Source organism: Aptenodytes patagonicus, chromosome 25 (genome assembly GCF_965638725.1).
Source record: "Aptenodytes patagonicus chromosome 25, bAptPat1.pri.cur, whole genome shotgun sequence".
In the NCBI taxonomy this organism is placed as follows: domain Eukaryota; kingdom Metazoa; phylum Chordata; class Aves; order Sphenisciformes; family Spheniscidae; genus Aptenodytes; species Aptenodytes patagonicus.
In genome coordinates this window covers 6,150,294-6,163,963 of record NC_134973.1, presented here as the reverse complement: position 1 = coordinate 6,163,963, position 13,670 = coordinate 6,150,294, and the positions used below count along the sequence as shown (strand labels likewise).

The window sequence follows — 13,670 nt, the reverse complement described above, 5'->3', positions numbered from 1 at the left end:
TCACTGTCAAATTAGGTTTTTAATTAAATAAATAACGTCGAGGGGTCTTCAAGGCAGTATCACTTCACAGTGTAGGGCTTGGGGTGGAAGGGAAGGGGGGGAAAGAGTCCAGCATTGGGAGCCGCTCAAAGTGAATGTGCTTTGTAAGAAGGAAAAAGAAAACCCCAACAAAAAACCAAAACAAAACCTCCTCAAGTGACTCCCCCTCCCTGTCCCAGCCCTTTCCACCCCTCTCCCTTAAAATTACGTGGAAAAAGCGCTGCACTCATGTTGAAAGACCCCATGTGAATCTGTAAACAACATTGAAGAACATAAATAAGAGACATTTTTGCCTCCCCCAGCCTCCCCTCTCCTTTCATTAGGGCTTGAAACAAACCAAAGAAAAAATGGTTTCAGGAAAACTAAGCATGTTCTTGGCTGATGGAGAGGAGATGCCAAGGCCTGGCCCTCCCTGGGAGGGCTGCCCACGCGTGCTCTCACCCTGCCTCCTCTTCTCCTTTCAGCCAAGGAGCTTCCTCTTTCCCCCAGAAAAGGGGAATCACAGCCTGGGCAGTTCCACTATGGAGCGGGCACTCGTGTTTGCTTTCTGTTTCCAGCAACTGGGAGCAGCCGGAGGGGAGACCTCTGGTTACATCTGGTTGACAAAGTGACGCCTGGTCAAGGCAGCTGTGTGCGTCTGGAGCTCAGCACCTCTCAGCAGAGCTGGCCGGGGACCAAAGCAAACCCCTGCTAATGCACGCAAAATGGGTCTGGGGCTTGGAAGATGAGAGACAAGGTCTGATCCTGTCACCCTGCGAAGCTGCCTGGATGCTGTCTCCATGCTCCCACTGCAGGGCTGAGCGCAACTTCACAGAGCCGGGTAAGAGGAGGATCTGGGCTAATGGTTTTAGTCATCTTCCAAATCCACTGGCAGCAGAACCAACTGCAGGATCACAGCCCAAAGGCCTCTACCAAAACAAGCAAAACATCTCAACCCAAACCCCTTCCCAAATGTAGAAAATGGCTGGAGGAAGGGAATATCTGCACCAGAGCCTTGCCCAGCAAGTCAGCAGACAGCATTCTCTGCACGGAAAAAAGGGGAATGAGAACATGTGAATTTAAGCCAGTACCAAACCCCAGACCTGGAACACATTCGGGAAGCGAAGCAGCTCCGGACTCCAGCACACCCACAAATGTGCCACTGTGGCTCTCGGCACAGCAGCTGGCCACCTCACTGCCATGCGGGGCCACCCTTGTCACCTTCTCGAAACACTGCTAATGGCAGTGAAGACATACTTTCCTCTCAGAAAAAAAAGAGAGCTTTTTTTTTTTTGTGATGCAGAAAGGGGCAGGGATGCCCAGGGACTGGTGTGCTCTCCCGCCTGGGACTCTGTGCTAGCACCAGTGTCCTAGACTTGGTGCCCTGGGAGCTAAGCAACCTCCTCCTCCCACAGTTGACAAATTGTTTGAACAAGCTGGGAAGTTACAGATGTTTTCATCTGCATTTTACTCTCTTGTACTGCAGTGGTCAGCAAGGATCAAGGCATTCACCACCAGTAACAGAAGCAGCAGCACTGCACCACTCGGGGGCCGACGTCGCTTTGTGGGTCTAGAAACTCCCTTTACTCCCAGTACAAGTTCTCCATGGCCCAGCACTGCAAGGGAAGGTGAGAAGGACTTAAACGCATACAGTGCTACTGCATCATGCAGTATCCCTTTCCAAGACCTGACACTTCTGCCAAAGGGCTGGACCAGGCCACATCCCACCTGCAGCTGGTGGCAGCGCAGGAAGACACGCACAGCTGCGAGAGGTTTGAAAACAGCAGTGTGCATGCCTGTCACGACCCACAGCTCGGGAGTGCAGGAGGGAAACAGGGAGAATGACTTCTATTGCAACACACTATCTGTGGGTGAAGGGCCAAGACTCCTCATCTTCCTTTGGCATCACCATGCCCGTCTCTGCAGGCAAACTGCCCTGCAGCCTGGGCGGACTGTGCTCCCTGCAAATTTCCTAAGCTCTCGGACCTCCAGACTGCATCCTCCATCCCAGCCCCTGAAGTGCCGGTGATACATCCCTGTTCTCAAAGCATCTCTGCACTCAGACTGTCCCACTGGGGCCAAGGGACATTTCCCCTGTCCCGAGGCAGGGACACTCCGAACAGCCTGGCATTACCTGGGGTGACACATGGTCAATAAAACAGGGGGTGATGGACCTCCCCCCTCTCTAAAGCCAGCCACCAACTTTGCGTGATTGTGTCAGAACACACTGGAGCAGAAAGGTGTTTGGTTTCACTGTAGCCTTGGATCAAGGAGGATGGAAAGACGGATTCTGACCAACAGCTCCAAACTGTCCCTACGGAACAGTGGAAGTTCCAGGATTTCACTCAGTCAGGTCAAAGTACTTGCAGGGTCTGTGACAAGTTTGTGACTGGAGACTCTCACTGTGACAAAGGCTCTGACCGAGCCACAGGTGCTGGGCAAGCCTGATGAGCAGTCAGAAAACTATTTACATCTCCAATGCCAATGAGGCCAAAATCTGTGACCGATAAGGACACTTGCGCAGGGGCCACCACTGCCTCTGGGTCTCTGTCCAAATCCACAGGGCCAGCAATTAAAGGCAAACCCTCGTTAATGTCTGCAGGGAGAGTGAAGTCCATGGTTATCGTCTCACCAGAGCTCTGCAACGTCTCCTGCTTCTCTGCTAGTCCTGGTCCTGCCGGCGGCAAAGCATAGAGCCCCGATTCTGAGGGGTTGACAGTGTGTCGTGTGCAGGAAGCTGAGATGGTGCCTGAGGACATCTCCTCCGTGGGGTCGAAGGAACAATTTGTCTCCGAAGGAGTACTGCACTCATAGCCCTGCCCCGATTCACTCATGCTGCCCAGGCTGCAGGCTGTGCTCTCCACACTCAGGGGCTCTGCACACCGCAAAGGAGGGAAATATGGGAGATGGACAGACAGACAGGGAGGAAGAAAGGGTGGGGGACAGCAAGTGAAAGAAAGCTAGAGTGAGTCCATAACATACAAAAAACCAGAATCCAGTTCAATCCCACCTAATCACAACAAATGTTTCTTTATTATAGCAACCAAGATCCCTGCCAGCACGTACTGAAGAAAGGCAAGATGCAGACAGCAGATGGGAGGCCATCAGTGTTTCTATGGAAATTAAAGGAAATCTCACAGAGGCACTCCAAGATAAGCCAAATTCTAAGTCCTATCCTCTCATGCCGACAGCCCCTGGGAGGTGCCTACACAAAGCCCGCATCTGCAGTAGGATGGCGAGGGAATGAACCCATTTCGGGCTCCCTGTGAGACTTCTCACAGCCTGCTGTCTCTGAAAGCAGTTTGCAGGTGCAGCCTGACTTCTGGTGCCTTAAATCAGCCTCCGGAGGAGTTGCCTGTGTCTAGTGTGTCTGTGTGTTAGTGCATTGGAAGCACCTAACTCAGGTGCCCAAAGTTAATGCAAATCCTTTTGCTTTGGGAATGACTTAGGCCACCCCTCCAAGCCCGAAGCAGGAACAACTCTCTTTAAGTCACTACCAGTCAATATAGAGACAGACAAGTCTCCTTTGCTCACACCAAAATCTGCCCGGGGCTGGTATTTGACACAGGGTAAAGTGAGCACACTGGCAAGGTGCAGGGAGAAGAGCAACAGCTGGGCAACTGCAACAGGAGAAAGGCAAAGGAGGGTCTGGGCTGCTGAGTGAGGGAGACAAGTTATCCCCATGGCAGACAGAAGAAAAAGAAGTTACCTGTGCTCTCTATTGCTATCTGATCTTGACCAAAGTGAGAATCCAGGCAGCTAGTTGCAGAGGGAATTGGTGGGGAGCTCCGAGAACGACTGGTGTTTTCTACTTCACCCCCATCCAAGTCATTGTCGGTGTAATCCCTGTGGGGAAAGACAGATAGCACTGCCACCACCCGTTAAGCAGAGAGATGCAGGCAGGGAAAACGATGACTGGGATTAAAACCCATCAACAAATAAAACAGGACTGCAGAGACCTCACTAGAATGAACGTCCATCCCTTCTTGGTCTGCAGACCCCAGTTTAGACTCTGCACTGAGGTGATCGCAGTTAACTCAGCATGGCTAAGACCAGCCCACGATAAACCAGAAGGGGTTCCGTAGCTTTCCAAAACAGAGAGGTCTGCCCCCCAGCTCTCTGAGAGCCTCAGCCCCTTCCAAAGTGAAATAAAAGGTCAAATGCTCTCCCCAGGGAACAGCCAGCTTCATAGAATGACTGCAGTGGGTTGTGACAATGTTAGTGTGCCAGCGAAGAGCAAGCGATGAGAAAATATTTTCCCACCCTGGGGGGATTTGAGATTTCAGGTATTTTCCTGTCTTGCATCAGAATTAAAACAAAAACAAAAAAACCCTAAGACTTCATCTAATGCTTTTAATTGAGTCAACTTAAATATTTAATTTTAACCTTTTAAAACATTTCAGTTTCAACCTTTCTGAAAAGTATTTTCTGTAATTAGCATATATTTCAAAGTGAAGAATTTGCCTCAAAGAAATTAATTCAGGCTCCAAAACACCAGAAATAGCATATTTTTTAACTTAAAAAGCTCCTTTCCCAAAACCTCATTGAACTGAGTTATTTCCTGAAATCAGCCCTGAATCCCTGACCCTAGCCTTAACTTTTGTGAATGCATTTGTCGGAAACAAAACAGTATTTTCTGACACAAGAAAGTCCACATCTAAGCAAATAATTGCTTTATCTTCCCTCCCCACATTAACAGCGTTTACGTTCTGAGAATATCCAGTGCATCCCTCCATGCTCCCACCCAAGAAACCTTCTAGAGCAGAAAGCAGAGTCTTTTAAGCGGAGGTGCTTTGCAGCAGGAATCTTCACTGGGAGGTTAATATTACTAATTTTAGTGTGAGAATATTCCACGCACGTGGCTCCAGGGTGGAGGACGTACTTCTTCCTTCCTAAACGAGTCTGCTGAGTGAAGTAGTCATAGCGCTCTGATTTTTTCCACATGTAGTAATACTCCACACACTCGCCCACTGACCGGGTGCGGACCTGAGGAGAAACATCATAGTCAGAAAGCCATGCATCCCGATGCATCTCATGGAGCAAGGACTATTCTCCCATTTAATCAGCACAGAAAATTAAGTGCATTACAGTAATTTATATTGCTATGGACACATCTATGCTGCAGAATGGAAGCACATACTGAGATTTCCAAGGTGGTAATCGGCCAGAGAAAGAACTCCCCACAGCGCATAATTGTTCTTGCAGACCCCAGTGTGGGTTCACACACGGTACATTCGTGTAGGACTTTCCTGCGCTTCCAGTAGCACACTTAACATCAAGAGAGCAAACCTGCATCCATTTTCACTGGCCAGCATCAACATGCCCACAATTACTCAGTGGTAGAACTGGACTCTCTGGTTCTGCCAACTCCCAGCACAGCAGCATATGTCCTGGGGCCCAGCTCTCCCTACAACAGCATCTTTCGTTCTAGAGGACCCCAGGGGACTTTACAAAACATCCACATGCTCAACTCACTCATTCACAGAAGTACTGCAAGGGCTGAGAGTTTGGAAAGAACTTTTGAGACTCCAGAAAGGGCTAATCAGTAATTAACTGACATCACTCATGCAGGTCAGTGTTGTTTGTGACTTCTCCCACCTGGAAAATAAGGCAGAGCAGGGCAGTGAACAGCCCATCACCTGCTAGCATGAGTCAACACAAAGCCTGGGATCGGAACTCAGCAGTCCTGAACTTCCTGCATTAGCCGAGGCTCAAAACATACCTCTGGTGCAAATGCACATGCCTCCTTCCCTTTGTCTTAGTGGGATGCAGGGGTGAGCATCCTTACCTTGTTTGCTTGGATAAGATGAAAGTTTTTCCCATGGACCCTGAAGCCATGTTCAAAATTTCTACATTCTTCCTCACTCCAGGCACAAAGCTCATCTACAGCAGAAAGAAAGAGGAATTGGAGGAGATGTACAGAATCTAGAAAGAGTTACATGTGCCTTAATGTTTGGGGTAGAACCCAAATATGGGAGGTTCTCACCTCTGATAACCTTCACATTGAACCGTAACCTCCGCAGTGCCTCTTCTGCATTGAAGTTGCATTTAACCAGTTCATACAAAGCCTAGGAAACAGAAGAAAATTACTGACAGCATGTACCTGAGCAACACACCACAAACCAACCTGCTCATGACTTACGTTTGTTTCGTAAAACTTATTTTTCCCAGGAGCCACTTTGCCACTAACCCCAGCTTGACCATCAGCATAGATTATTCCACTTTTCAAGGCACTGGATTACAAACCCCGGGACTGAAAAGATGCAGTTCTACCAGCAGCTCTGCAGATTACAGGTGTGCCTCTCTGTTCCTGCAGACTTACTGTGAGAATCTAACCTGGCTAGCTTAGAGGAAACAGCTGCTCTGAAGTTTCTTAGCCAGATGTTTGATCTTCTGCTGGCTTCAAAGAATTCGACAATGCTATAGAGGACAGATCCAAAAGGATGTTCCTGCTGCAAGCTCTGGCTCAGAGAGTTTGGGATACTGGGAGAATACAGTCAAACAGTACCCATTCTCTCTCTACTTGCCCAGTCTGTTACATGCTTTCCACAAACATCTGTCACTGTGTTGGAAGAAAAGTACTAAGCTAGACAGGCCTGTGGTCCGATCCACTACAGCCTTTTCCTGTCTTCCCAACAGGAGGGTGAACAGCCTCTTGAGACTGCAGCTGAGCAGGAGTAGGGGTAGGGGATCACTGGAGTTGGGTCTCATTCTCTTTTAAGTGGGTCTCTCAGTCAGGATCTCTGTAGGACACATTGCACTATTACGCCAGCACCATTAGAGTATCTGCAGGCTGCAAGAAGCCCCCATGCTTACCTGTTCATTGTCCTTCACCATCTCTCCTTCTGGCAGGCTGCTGCTAGACAGCTCATCCCATTGCCGCTTCACTGCACGGTATAGGAACTCTTCAACCTCTCTCTCGGGGAGTATGTTTGGGTCCCAAAGCAGCTGATCTTCATTCTCATAGGCTAACAGAAAAAGCACTGAAATTAGCTAATCAAACAGAGAATTCTGCTGCTTTTCAGAAATAGTCTGCATGTATGTGCATGGGAGAGAGAGAAGGAGGAAGGAAATCTTTGCTTGGTACTCCAACCTGGCACTAGAGATGACAACCATCTCTGTGAAGGTACTGCATCTTCCCTCCCAGTTTTGGAGGCAGATAAGCTTAATACTCTTTATACCCCTTTTAGAGCCCAAAGCACAGGCTTGGCATGCTTCCACTTCTTCAGAAGGGTTGGTTGACAAGGTTTTTGTTACCATGTTCTCAAAGATTGTTGCTTTGATTCATTAATCCTGGCAACTAAAAACCCCTAGGTCCTAAGGTGCCTTTTCCAGCACACAGTCAACAAAAGGAGTGGGAGGCAAAGGCAGCTTTGAGATGCAACCCTGCCCTAGGCTCAAGACCCTCTCCCCATCCTAGACACAAAACTAAGCAGCTGCAAGGCTGCCCTTCCCTGTGATAGCTTGCAATGCTCCTCTACAAGCTGCTCCATCCACACAGAATAGCAGGAGCACACTGCATCACTAAGTGCTTCTTGCCCCTTCCAGCTTTCAAGGCTCTTATTCCATGAGAACATGGCACACAACAATGCAGAGGGATGTTTAAGTAAAATAACAGCACAGAAGAAAGCAAGAAGAAAGACTCTGCAATAAAAAATAATCATAAATATTGAGATTTTTTTCTATTCAGATAAAAACATTAGCGCACTCTGTACTTAACTTGTTTCTAGAGGCAAAGGAACCAACCCTTCTGCCCTGTAGAATCACTAAAATCAGGTCACAGGCATTACAAACAGGGCATAAAAGACCCCCATCTGGATCTACTATCAGTTTCCTTTCATTTTACAGACGCAAACATACAGGTTATGGAAAACGCACACTAAATCTGTGGTCTTCAATACAGAAGGCTGAGAGCACTGATAAAGTAACAGTGAAAAGTTCTGAGAACTATATTGGGTAAATCTGAAGTAGTACCTACAACACTGATAACTTTTATCTCCTTGAACTAATTTGCTCAGTCTGTTAAGATAAAAGAACCAGGGAGGAAGCAAGTAATTTCTAAAGACGTGGCTTTCTGTTAGCTATCTTGTTCAGAAACTCAACAAGCTGCTGCTAGTATTGCATTAGTTATTAGACGCAATCTGCAAATCAAGGCACCTCCATCTACTCTGCAGACATCCTATCAAATTGGAAACTAATCAGCTCCAGGGAGTACTGAATGAAAATAACTCTGGCTACTTAAGAAAGACATCAGAGAGAAATAAATTAGAATATCTCCAGAAGAGTATTCCTTCTCTTTGGCTACAGCTGAGACCCCCTCCTCCAAACCTGTCACACCAATCCAGTTTTCACTGAGCTTCTTAGCTTCTGTAGCTGTATTACCAGCCCTATTCAAACAGGCTAGTTTAAAGCTAGCTCAGGTGTAGCTGTAAATTTCAGTGTCAACACTGAGAGGTGCCAAGCCTAGACACATAGAGCAGAACTGGTGAACCAGTGCCCCATCAGATGCCCAGGCCAGCAGCCCTACATCCAAACAAGATACATAAAGCAGGTTGCCTCACCTTTTTCACCATGCCTGTTTAAGTGGAGGATGGGAACAGTGGCTTGGTACTGAGGTCCAACCATGATCTCCTGAAATATCACCAGAGAATTGGGTAAATTGAAATGGAAAATGCTCCACGTAAGCACTGAGGTATACTTCATGATTTAGGGACTATGACACCACGAGGCCGATTTATGTATTGGTAGTCCCCACTGTCACTATTACTTCTAGGAAACCCTGACTATTTTATAGGGTAACTAAAAAGATTTACTACCAACCAGATGATACTTTGGGGACCTTAGACATTTACATAGTTCTAATGTTAATGATATATGGCAAGAAGCTAAGGCTGGAGATAAAGAAATGCAGAAGCTCTCCTGCAACCTTCACAACCAGGATGAATTTGGAAGTCTGCTCCTTTCTTTCGTGTGATGGTTCTCCCTCAGTAAATCCTGCTGGGAATGTTGCACAGCATTTCACCTTTATAGGGCTACAGGCTGCAGTTTTAATTTACCAAGGCACAACAGCATTTTCCATATCTGAAGCAGAAGATAATTTCAGATACAGATTTCAAGATTGTATTAAAAAAACTCTTGTAACCCGTATCTGCCACCACCTTCCACAAAATGCAAGGTGCTGAGCAAAAGAAAATAAAAAGAAAGAAAATTGCTTAAGGAAGTATCACAGCACTTTGGTGTCGTGCTTCCCTCAGACTCAAGCACATTGTGTTAGCTCTCCTTCCCAATGCACTCAGATCATTTACCTTCTTACACTCATTGGATGGGATGGAATCCTCCTCTGAATCCTCAGCCATGGAGGAAGCACACGGAGATGAACAGGGCTCTTTGTCTTCATCAGCAAGGAAGTTGTTTGCTTTGTGGGAAAGGAAAAGATCTGTAGTTACAAAATGTTGGGTTTTTTTTTCCTATTGCTCTATGTTCCCTCTCGTTCCCTTCATTTTCTGTCCTAAAGTTACTTTCAACATGCTCCTCAGTGACAACTTACCCATATTTTAATTTTCTCCTTTTAAATAAAAGAATTTGCACACTTGCCACGTGGGTGGTGCTGACCAATCCGGGGAGCTCAGACTCCTTCGTTTTGCAGAAGGAGTAAGATCACTTTACGCTCAGTCTCCCTCATGCACTTTGCCTTCCTGCGTATTCTGATATTTAGGAACTGCCACAATATATCACACTACTAGTGCTACTGAATTTATTCATTTAGAGATGTCAGATCAGGCACTGATCTTTAAGACTGCAATTACAGCAGGTAGTGAAACAATTCTCACTTACTCAATGTTATGAGTTACAGCTAAAGACAATTCCCTCCTCATCCCACTGCTCATCTATGCTCTATCATGACCTAACAGATGCTTGGTACACCATTGGCACTCAGGTTTATTTGCAGCCCCCAGAAGGAAAGTGGAAAAACTGATGTCAGGAAACTTCGTGACAAAATAAAGAAAAACATTCTTGCCCTATTCTGCACATCACATCTAAGTAAAAACCAATTACTTAGAAATTAGCGACACATACAGCCAGGCTGGTTTGGGAATAGGTCCGATGCATCGTGGGATGTGACGGATGGAGTCAGATCATCAGCTGAAGACTGTGTCTCCTCCTCTTCTTCCCCTGAAAGCAAATCCTTCGCTATTTGTTCCTTTTAACAACAACAAGAAAGTGAAAAATATTTTTAAATTAAAAAAAAATGTGGGGGGGATGGGAGGCCTAGAGTAAAGCATTTCTAGCCAAAGGTGGCCACATCCACGGATCTCCTCACCCTCCCATAGCTTCTCCAAAGACAGATTCCCTCTCACGCTCCCCACCACCCCTAGATTATCTTCCCTAGAAGCACTTCTACAAGCGCCAAGAGTGGCTTCCTATGGAAGCCAGAGAGAGGATGAGCAAGTGGCCCTTTCTGTAGAGCTCCACCCAGAGCAAATATCTCAAAGATCCTGGAAGGAAAAAAAAGCTTTCTACAGGCTTTAGCTAGAACAGGAGGAGCCATAGCTTCAGCTGGGAAGATACAAACCTCCCCTGACTCTCCACAGATCTACATCTATGTGTAAAGACTTGTAACCCAAGTTCCATAAAGAGTTTTTACAGTGTTCTTTTAAAAACAGTTATCCTTTCTCCAGTCTCCTCTCAACTCTTTAAATTCAATTTCTGTACCTGGCATTCCTCGCTGGGACACCAGAACTAGGCAGGCCCCTTTCCCCATCGTTAGTCAAACCCCACCTGAAAAGAGCTACTAGATGTCTCAAGCTCCAAGACAGTACAGTAACCTACAGCACAAGCTAATAGCATACACCCAAGCAGACAGCTGGTCTTACCTTATCCAGAGTCATATCTGGGAGATTTGGAGTAATATCATTGCTCTCACTGTCCTGCTCCGAGATGGGATCAGATGCCTCATAGCCATAAAGTGCAAGCAGCTCCTCAAATGGCATTTCACTGCTCTGAGCGAGAGGAGGACAAAGCTTCATCAGGAATGGAACAATCACCAAGTACAACACCAGCTGTAGTGAACACAGAGATATGCAGAGGCAGTCAAGGCAGCTCTGCTCTTCTGGGGGCTCTGAACTGCCTCGGGTAATGCTGTGTAATGGAGGAGGCACGGTCTATCAGGACCCACCATAACCTGTTCTTCTCAAAGGTATAGAGAAGCCAGGAACTTTCACCCCAAAGCAATACAGTCAAGGGCATTTTTAAAATATACTTATTTTTTATACTGGATTTCATGCTGGTGAAGAGATGCCAGACAGAACTATATTTATACCAAGGAAGGGAAGGAGCAAATCCCTTTATTAGTCTTGTGCCTGACCTGAAGAGACAGTCTCTGTCACCAAGAACACGCTTTGTGTTCCACCAAGGCCTCCGTGGGACCACCCACAGGAGGACCACATCATCTCATCTTTGTGGTTCCTCCACTGTGAAACGGACATACACCCAACAGCTGATGGCTCTTCAGCAAGGTTAGCAAAGATCACCTCATCCGAGTAGCTACTTGGCAGAGGAAGACTCCAAAATTTACTGCTGTCACCTGTTGTCAAAACCATTCCTTCCTATCCAAATGCAACCTAAGACTCACTGATGCGTGGAGCTAAACACAGTGCACTGCCAGCTGAGCAAGCAAGTCAGAGTTTCACACAAAGATCTTTGGTACCAGTACTGTAAAAGCAAACAAGAAACCCCAGCAGGTAATTTCCCTTCCCCTCCCTTGCTGCCTTTACCTGAGAAGCACTGAAACTCTTCTCCAGCTCTTCTAAAGATTTCTGCTTCTCCTGAGTATCATCTTCTTCCTCCCTTTCTTCCCGTACACCGTAGTTCTGTGAAAGGATCTCTGCTAGGTTCAGTCGATGATCAGCTGAGCCCATTGACACAACTGCAGGGATTACAAGAAATTGGGATACTAGCACCACCCTGGACCAAATCTTCAGATGCAACAAAGCTTGGGACGACCCCCTCTTGTGTGTGCAGCCATGATAAGCCAGAGGAAGAGATTAGGTAGAAAGGAGTGAGAGGGGCTGGGGAACACAACTGAGAGAAGTCACTCTGTGAGCGCTAAATTGCAAAGCCTGGTTCTCTGCACATTCAAGTCCCACTGACTGAAAGCTGAATCTGAAGGTTTTCTGAGTATTTACATGTCTCTAACTGGATTGGCTAATGTCATAACATGTGAACGCACACTGCAGCCTTTCCTTCACCAGAGGCGTTTTTAGGTTAATTACCCCTTATTGCAAGAACGGACAAATGGACACTTGTAGGAGCTTTGGCATCTTTAAGACTTTCCTCCTCTGTCAAATGGCATGGAAATCAACCAACAGGTTCGGACAAAGTTGGAAGGAGAAGCGAACAGACAGGCTGATCACAGGAGCCTTGTTTCCTCTGGAAACCAGACCAACAAATACAAGCATACTTAAACTGTGGCTACCTGCTGCACTCTGAAGGCCAGGCTCTCCAGGACATAGACTGTGGGCTGGGTATGGCACCACCCTCGGACTCTGCCTGCCCACCGAGGCCTTCAAGAAAAGAGAAAAATATGGCTGAGACATCTTAAAAATGTAACATGCCTCCAGCCACTTAACCCCACCAGCAAATGCAATTAATTTGATTTCAAAGCAAAAGTTAACAAAAGCCTCACAGCGTAGCATTAGAAACTGTGCTGTGCAAAAAGAGCTCTAGACAAGTGTGTTTAACAGCTCTTCCAGGCCTCCTCTCCTCCGGATTCATCACCTTCCCCTCAGTCTCTAACTGCATATGGCGGTGTTTCCATTTTATCTTTCTTATCTTCAGCACTCCACTAATTATTTATCCTCTCACCAGTTTAAGACCTCAGATCATTATGGCTTACATTTTCATGTAAAAGGATTTTGACCCTAAGCCATTATTCTAAATACACACATCATGCTTGTTTGAACATAGCATTTTTATGAACTGACCCACTCTTTGAAGAGGCAATCAGAAGCAGCCAGCCACAACACGCTGGCTTCTCCCTAATGCCTCACCGCATCCAGAAGGCTCAGAGGCGTGAGCAAAGAAACTTAGAGCTGAGCAGGCAGCGAAGAAGTCTGGTAGGACTGCGAGTGGCACAGGTGAGGTGGGAAAGGGTGAGACAGGTAGACACCGAGAACAGGCACCTGCTTTCTGGCATTCAGTGCTCGGTCAGAAGTTCAGGCAGCAGTATGGGCTGAGGCCTGGAAAACAACCCAGAACATCTGCTGCTCCTTGGGCTGCTTGCTGTACATGGAAATGCTGTTCATCAAGTTCAGCCTAGGTAGGGAGCAAGCAGGTAATTAACCAATGCCTTTGGGTGACTGAGAGCATCTGACTGCGGAAGAAAATCACAGTGTCAGTCCCCCAGTCACCAATGACATCTTTTTATGATCCTCAGCCATTAATAATCTCAGCCGTGCACCATCACTCCTCGCTTACTCAGTGGGAGCCAGGACATCTACAATGCTTCAGTACACGGCTCTTACGACTTATTTAAGAAAACATAGTACAGCTTCACATCAAAATTCATCCCCTAACAATAGAGCAAAGCATACACCAAAAAAGCCACCCCAGACTTTGGGTTCTGAGTTAGTGCCTTCAGGTATTAACACATA

At 46.8% G+C, this 13,670-nt stretch overlaps 1 protein-coding gene across 3 annotated transcripts; it reads right to left on the bottom strand.

Moving 5' to 3' along the window:
* On the bottom strand, positions 1–13,417 carry MIER2 (MIER family member 2). Of its 3 annotated transcripts, none has more exons than XM_076359262.1 (13): positions 13,200–13,417; positions 12,494–12,581; positions 11,793–11,944; positions 10,893–11,018; positions 10,096–10,219; positions 9,324–9,433; positions 8,580–8,649; positions 6,835–6,986; positions 6,005–6,086; positions 5,807–5,901; positions 4,877–5,004; positions 3,728–3,864; positions 1–2,893 (listed from the first exon to the last, which is right to left on the bottom strand). In XM_076359262.1, the coding sequence occupies exons 3-13, from the start codon at positions 11,934–11,936 to the stop codon at positions 2,418–2,420; spliced, it is 1,644 nt and encodes a 547-aa protein (XP_076215377.1). In that variant the 5' UTR covers positions 11,937–11,944; positions 12,494–12,581; positions 13,200–13,417; the 3' UTR covers positions 1–2,417. The 3 variants fall into 3 exon arrangements, with proteins under 3 accessions (XP_076215377.1, XP_076215378.1, XP_076215380.1); XM_076359263.1 differs by having other exon boundaries at positions 4,901–5,004; XM_076359265.1 differs by lacking the exon at positions 13,200–13,417 and having other exon boundaries at positions 10,893–11,078; positions 12,494–12,578.
* Between the last annotated feature and the right edge of the window lie 253 nt (positions 13,418–13,670).

Coding starts and splice junctions, on each gene's coding strand:
- MIER2 (XM_076359265.1), bottom strand. CDS start 11,936: ATGGGCTCAGCTGATCATCGACTGAACCTAGCAGAGATCCTTTCACAG. Junction 8,650..9,323: donor CATCCAATGAGTGTAAGAAG/GTAAATGATCTG, acceptor GTGATATTTCAG/GAGATCATGGTTGGACCTCA. Junction 5,902..6,004: donor CAATGTGAAGGTTATCAGAG/GTGAGAACCTCC, acceptor TTTCTGCTGTAG/ATGAGCTTTGTGCCTGGAGT.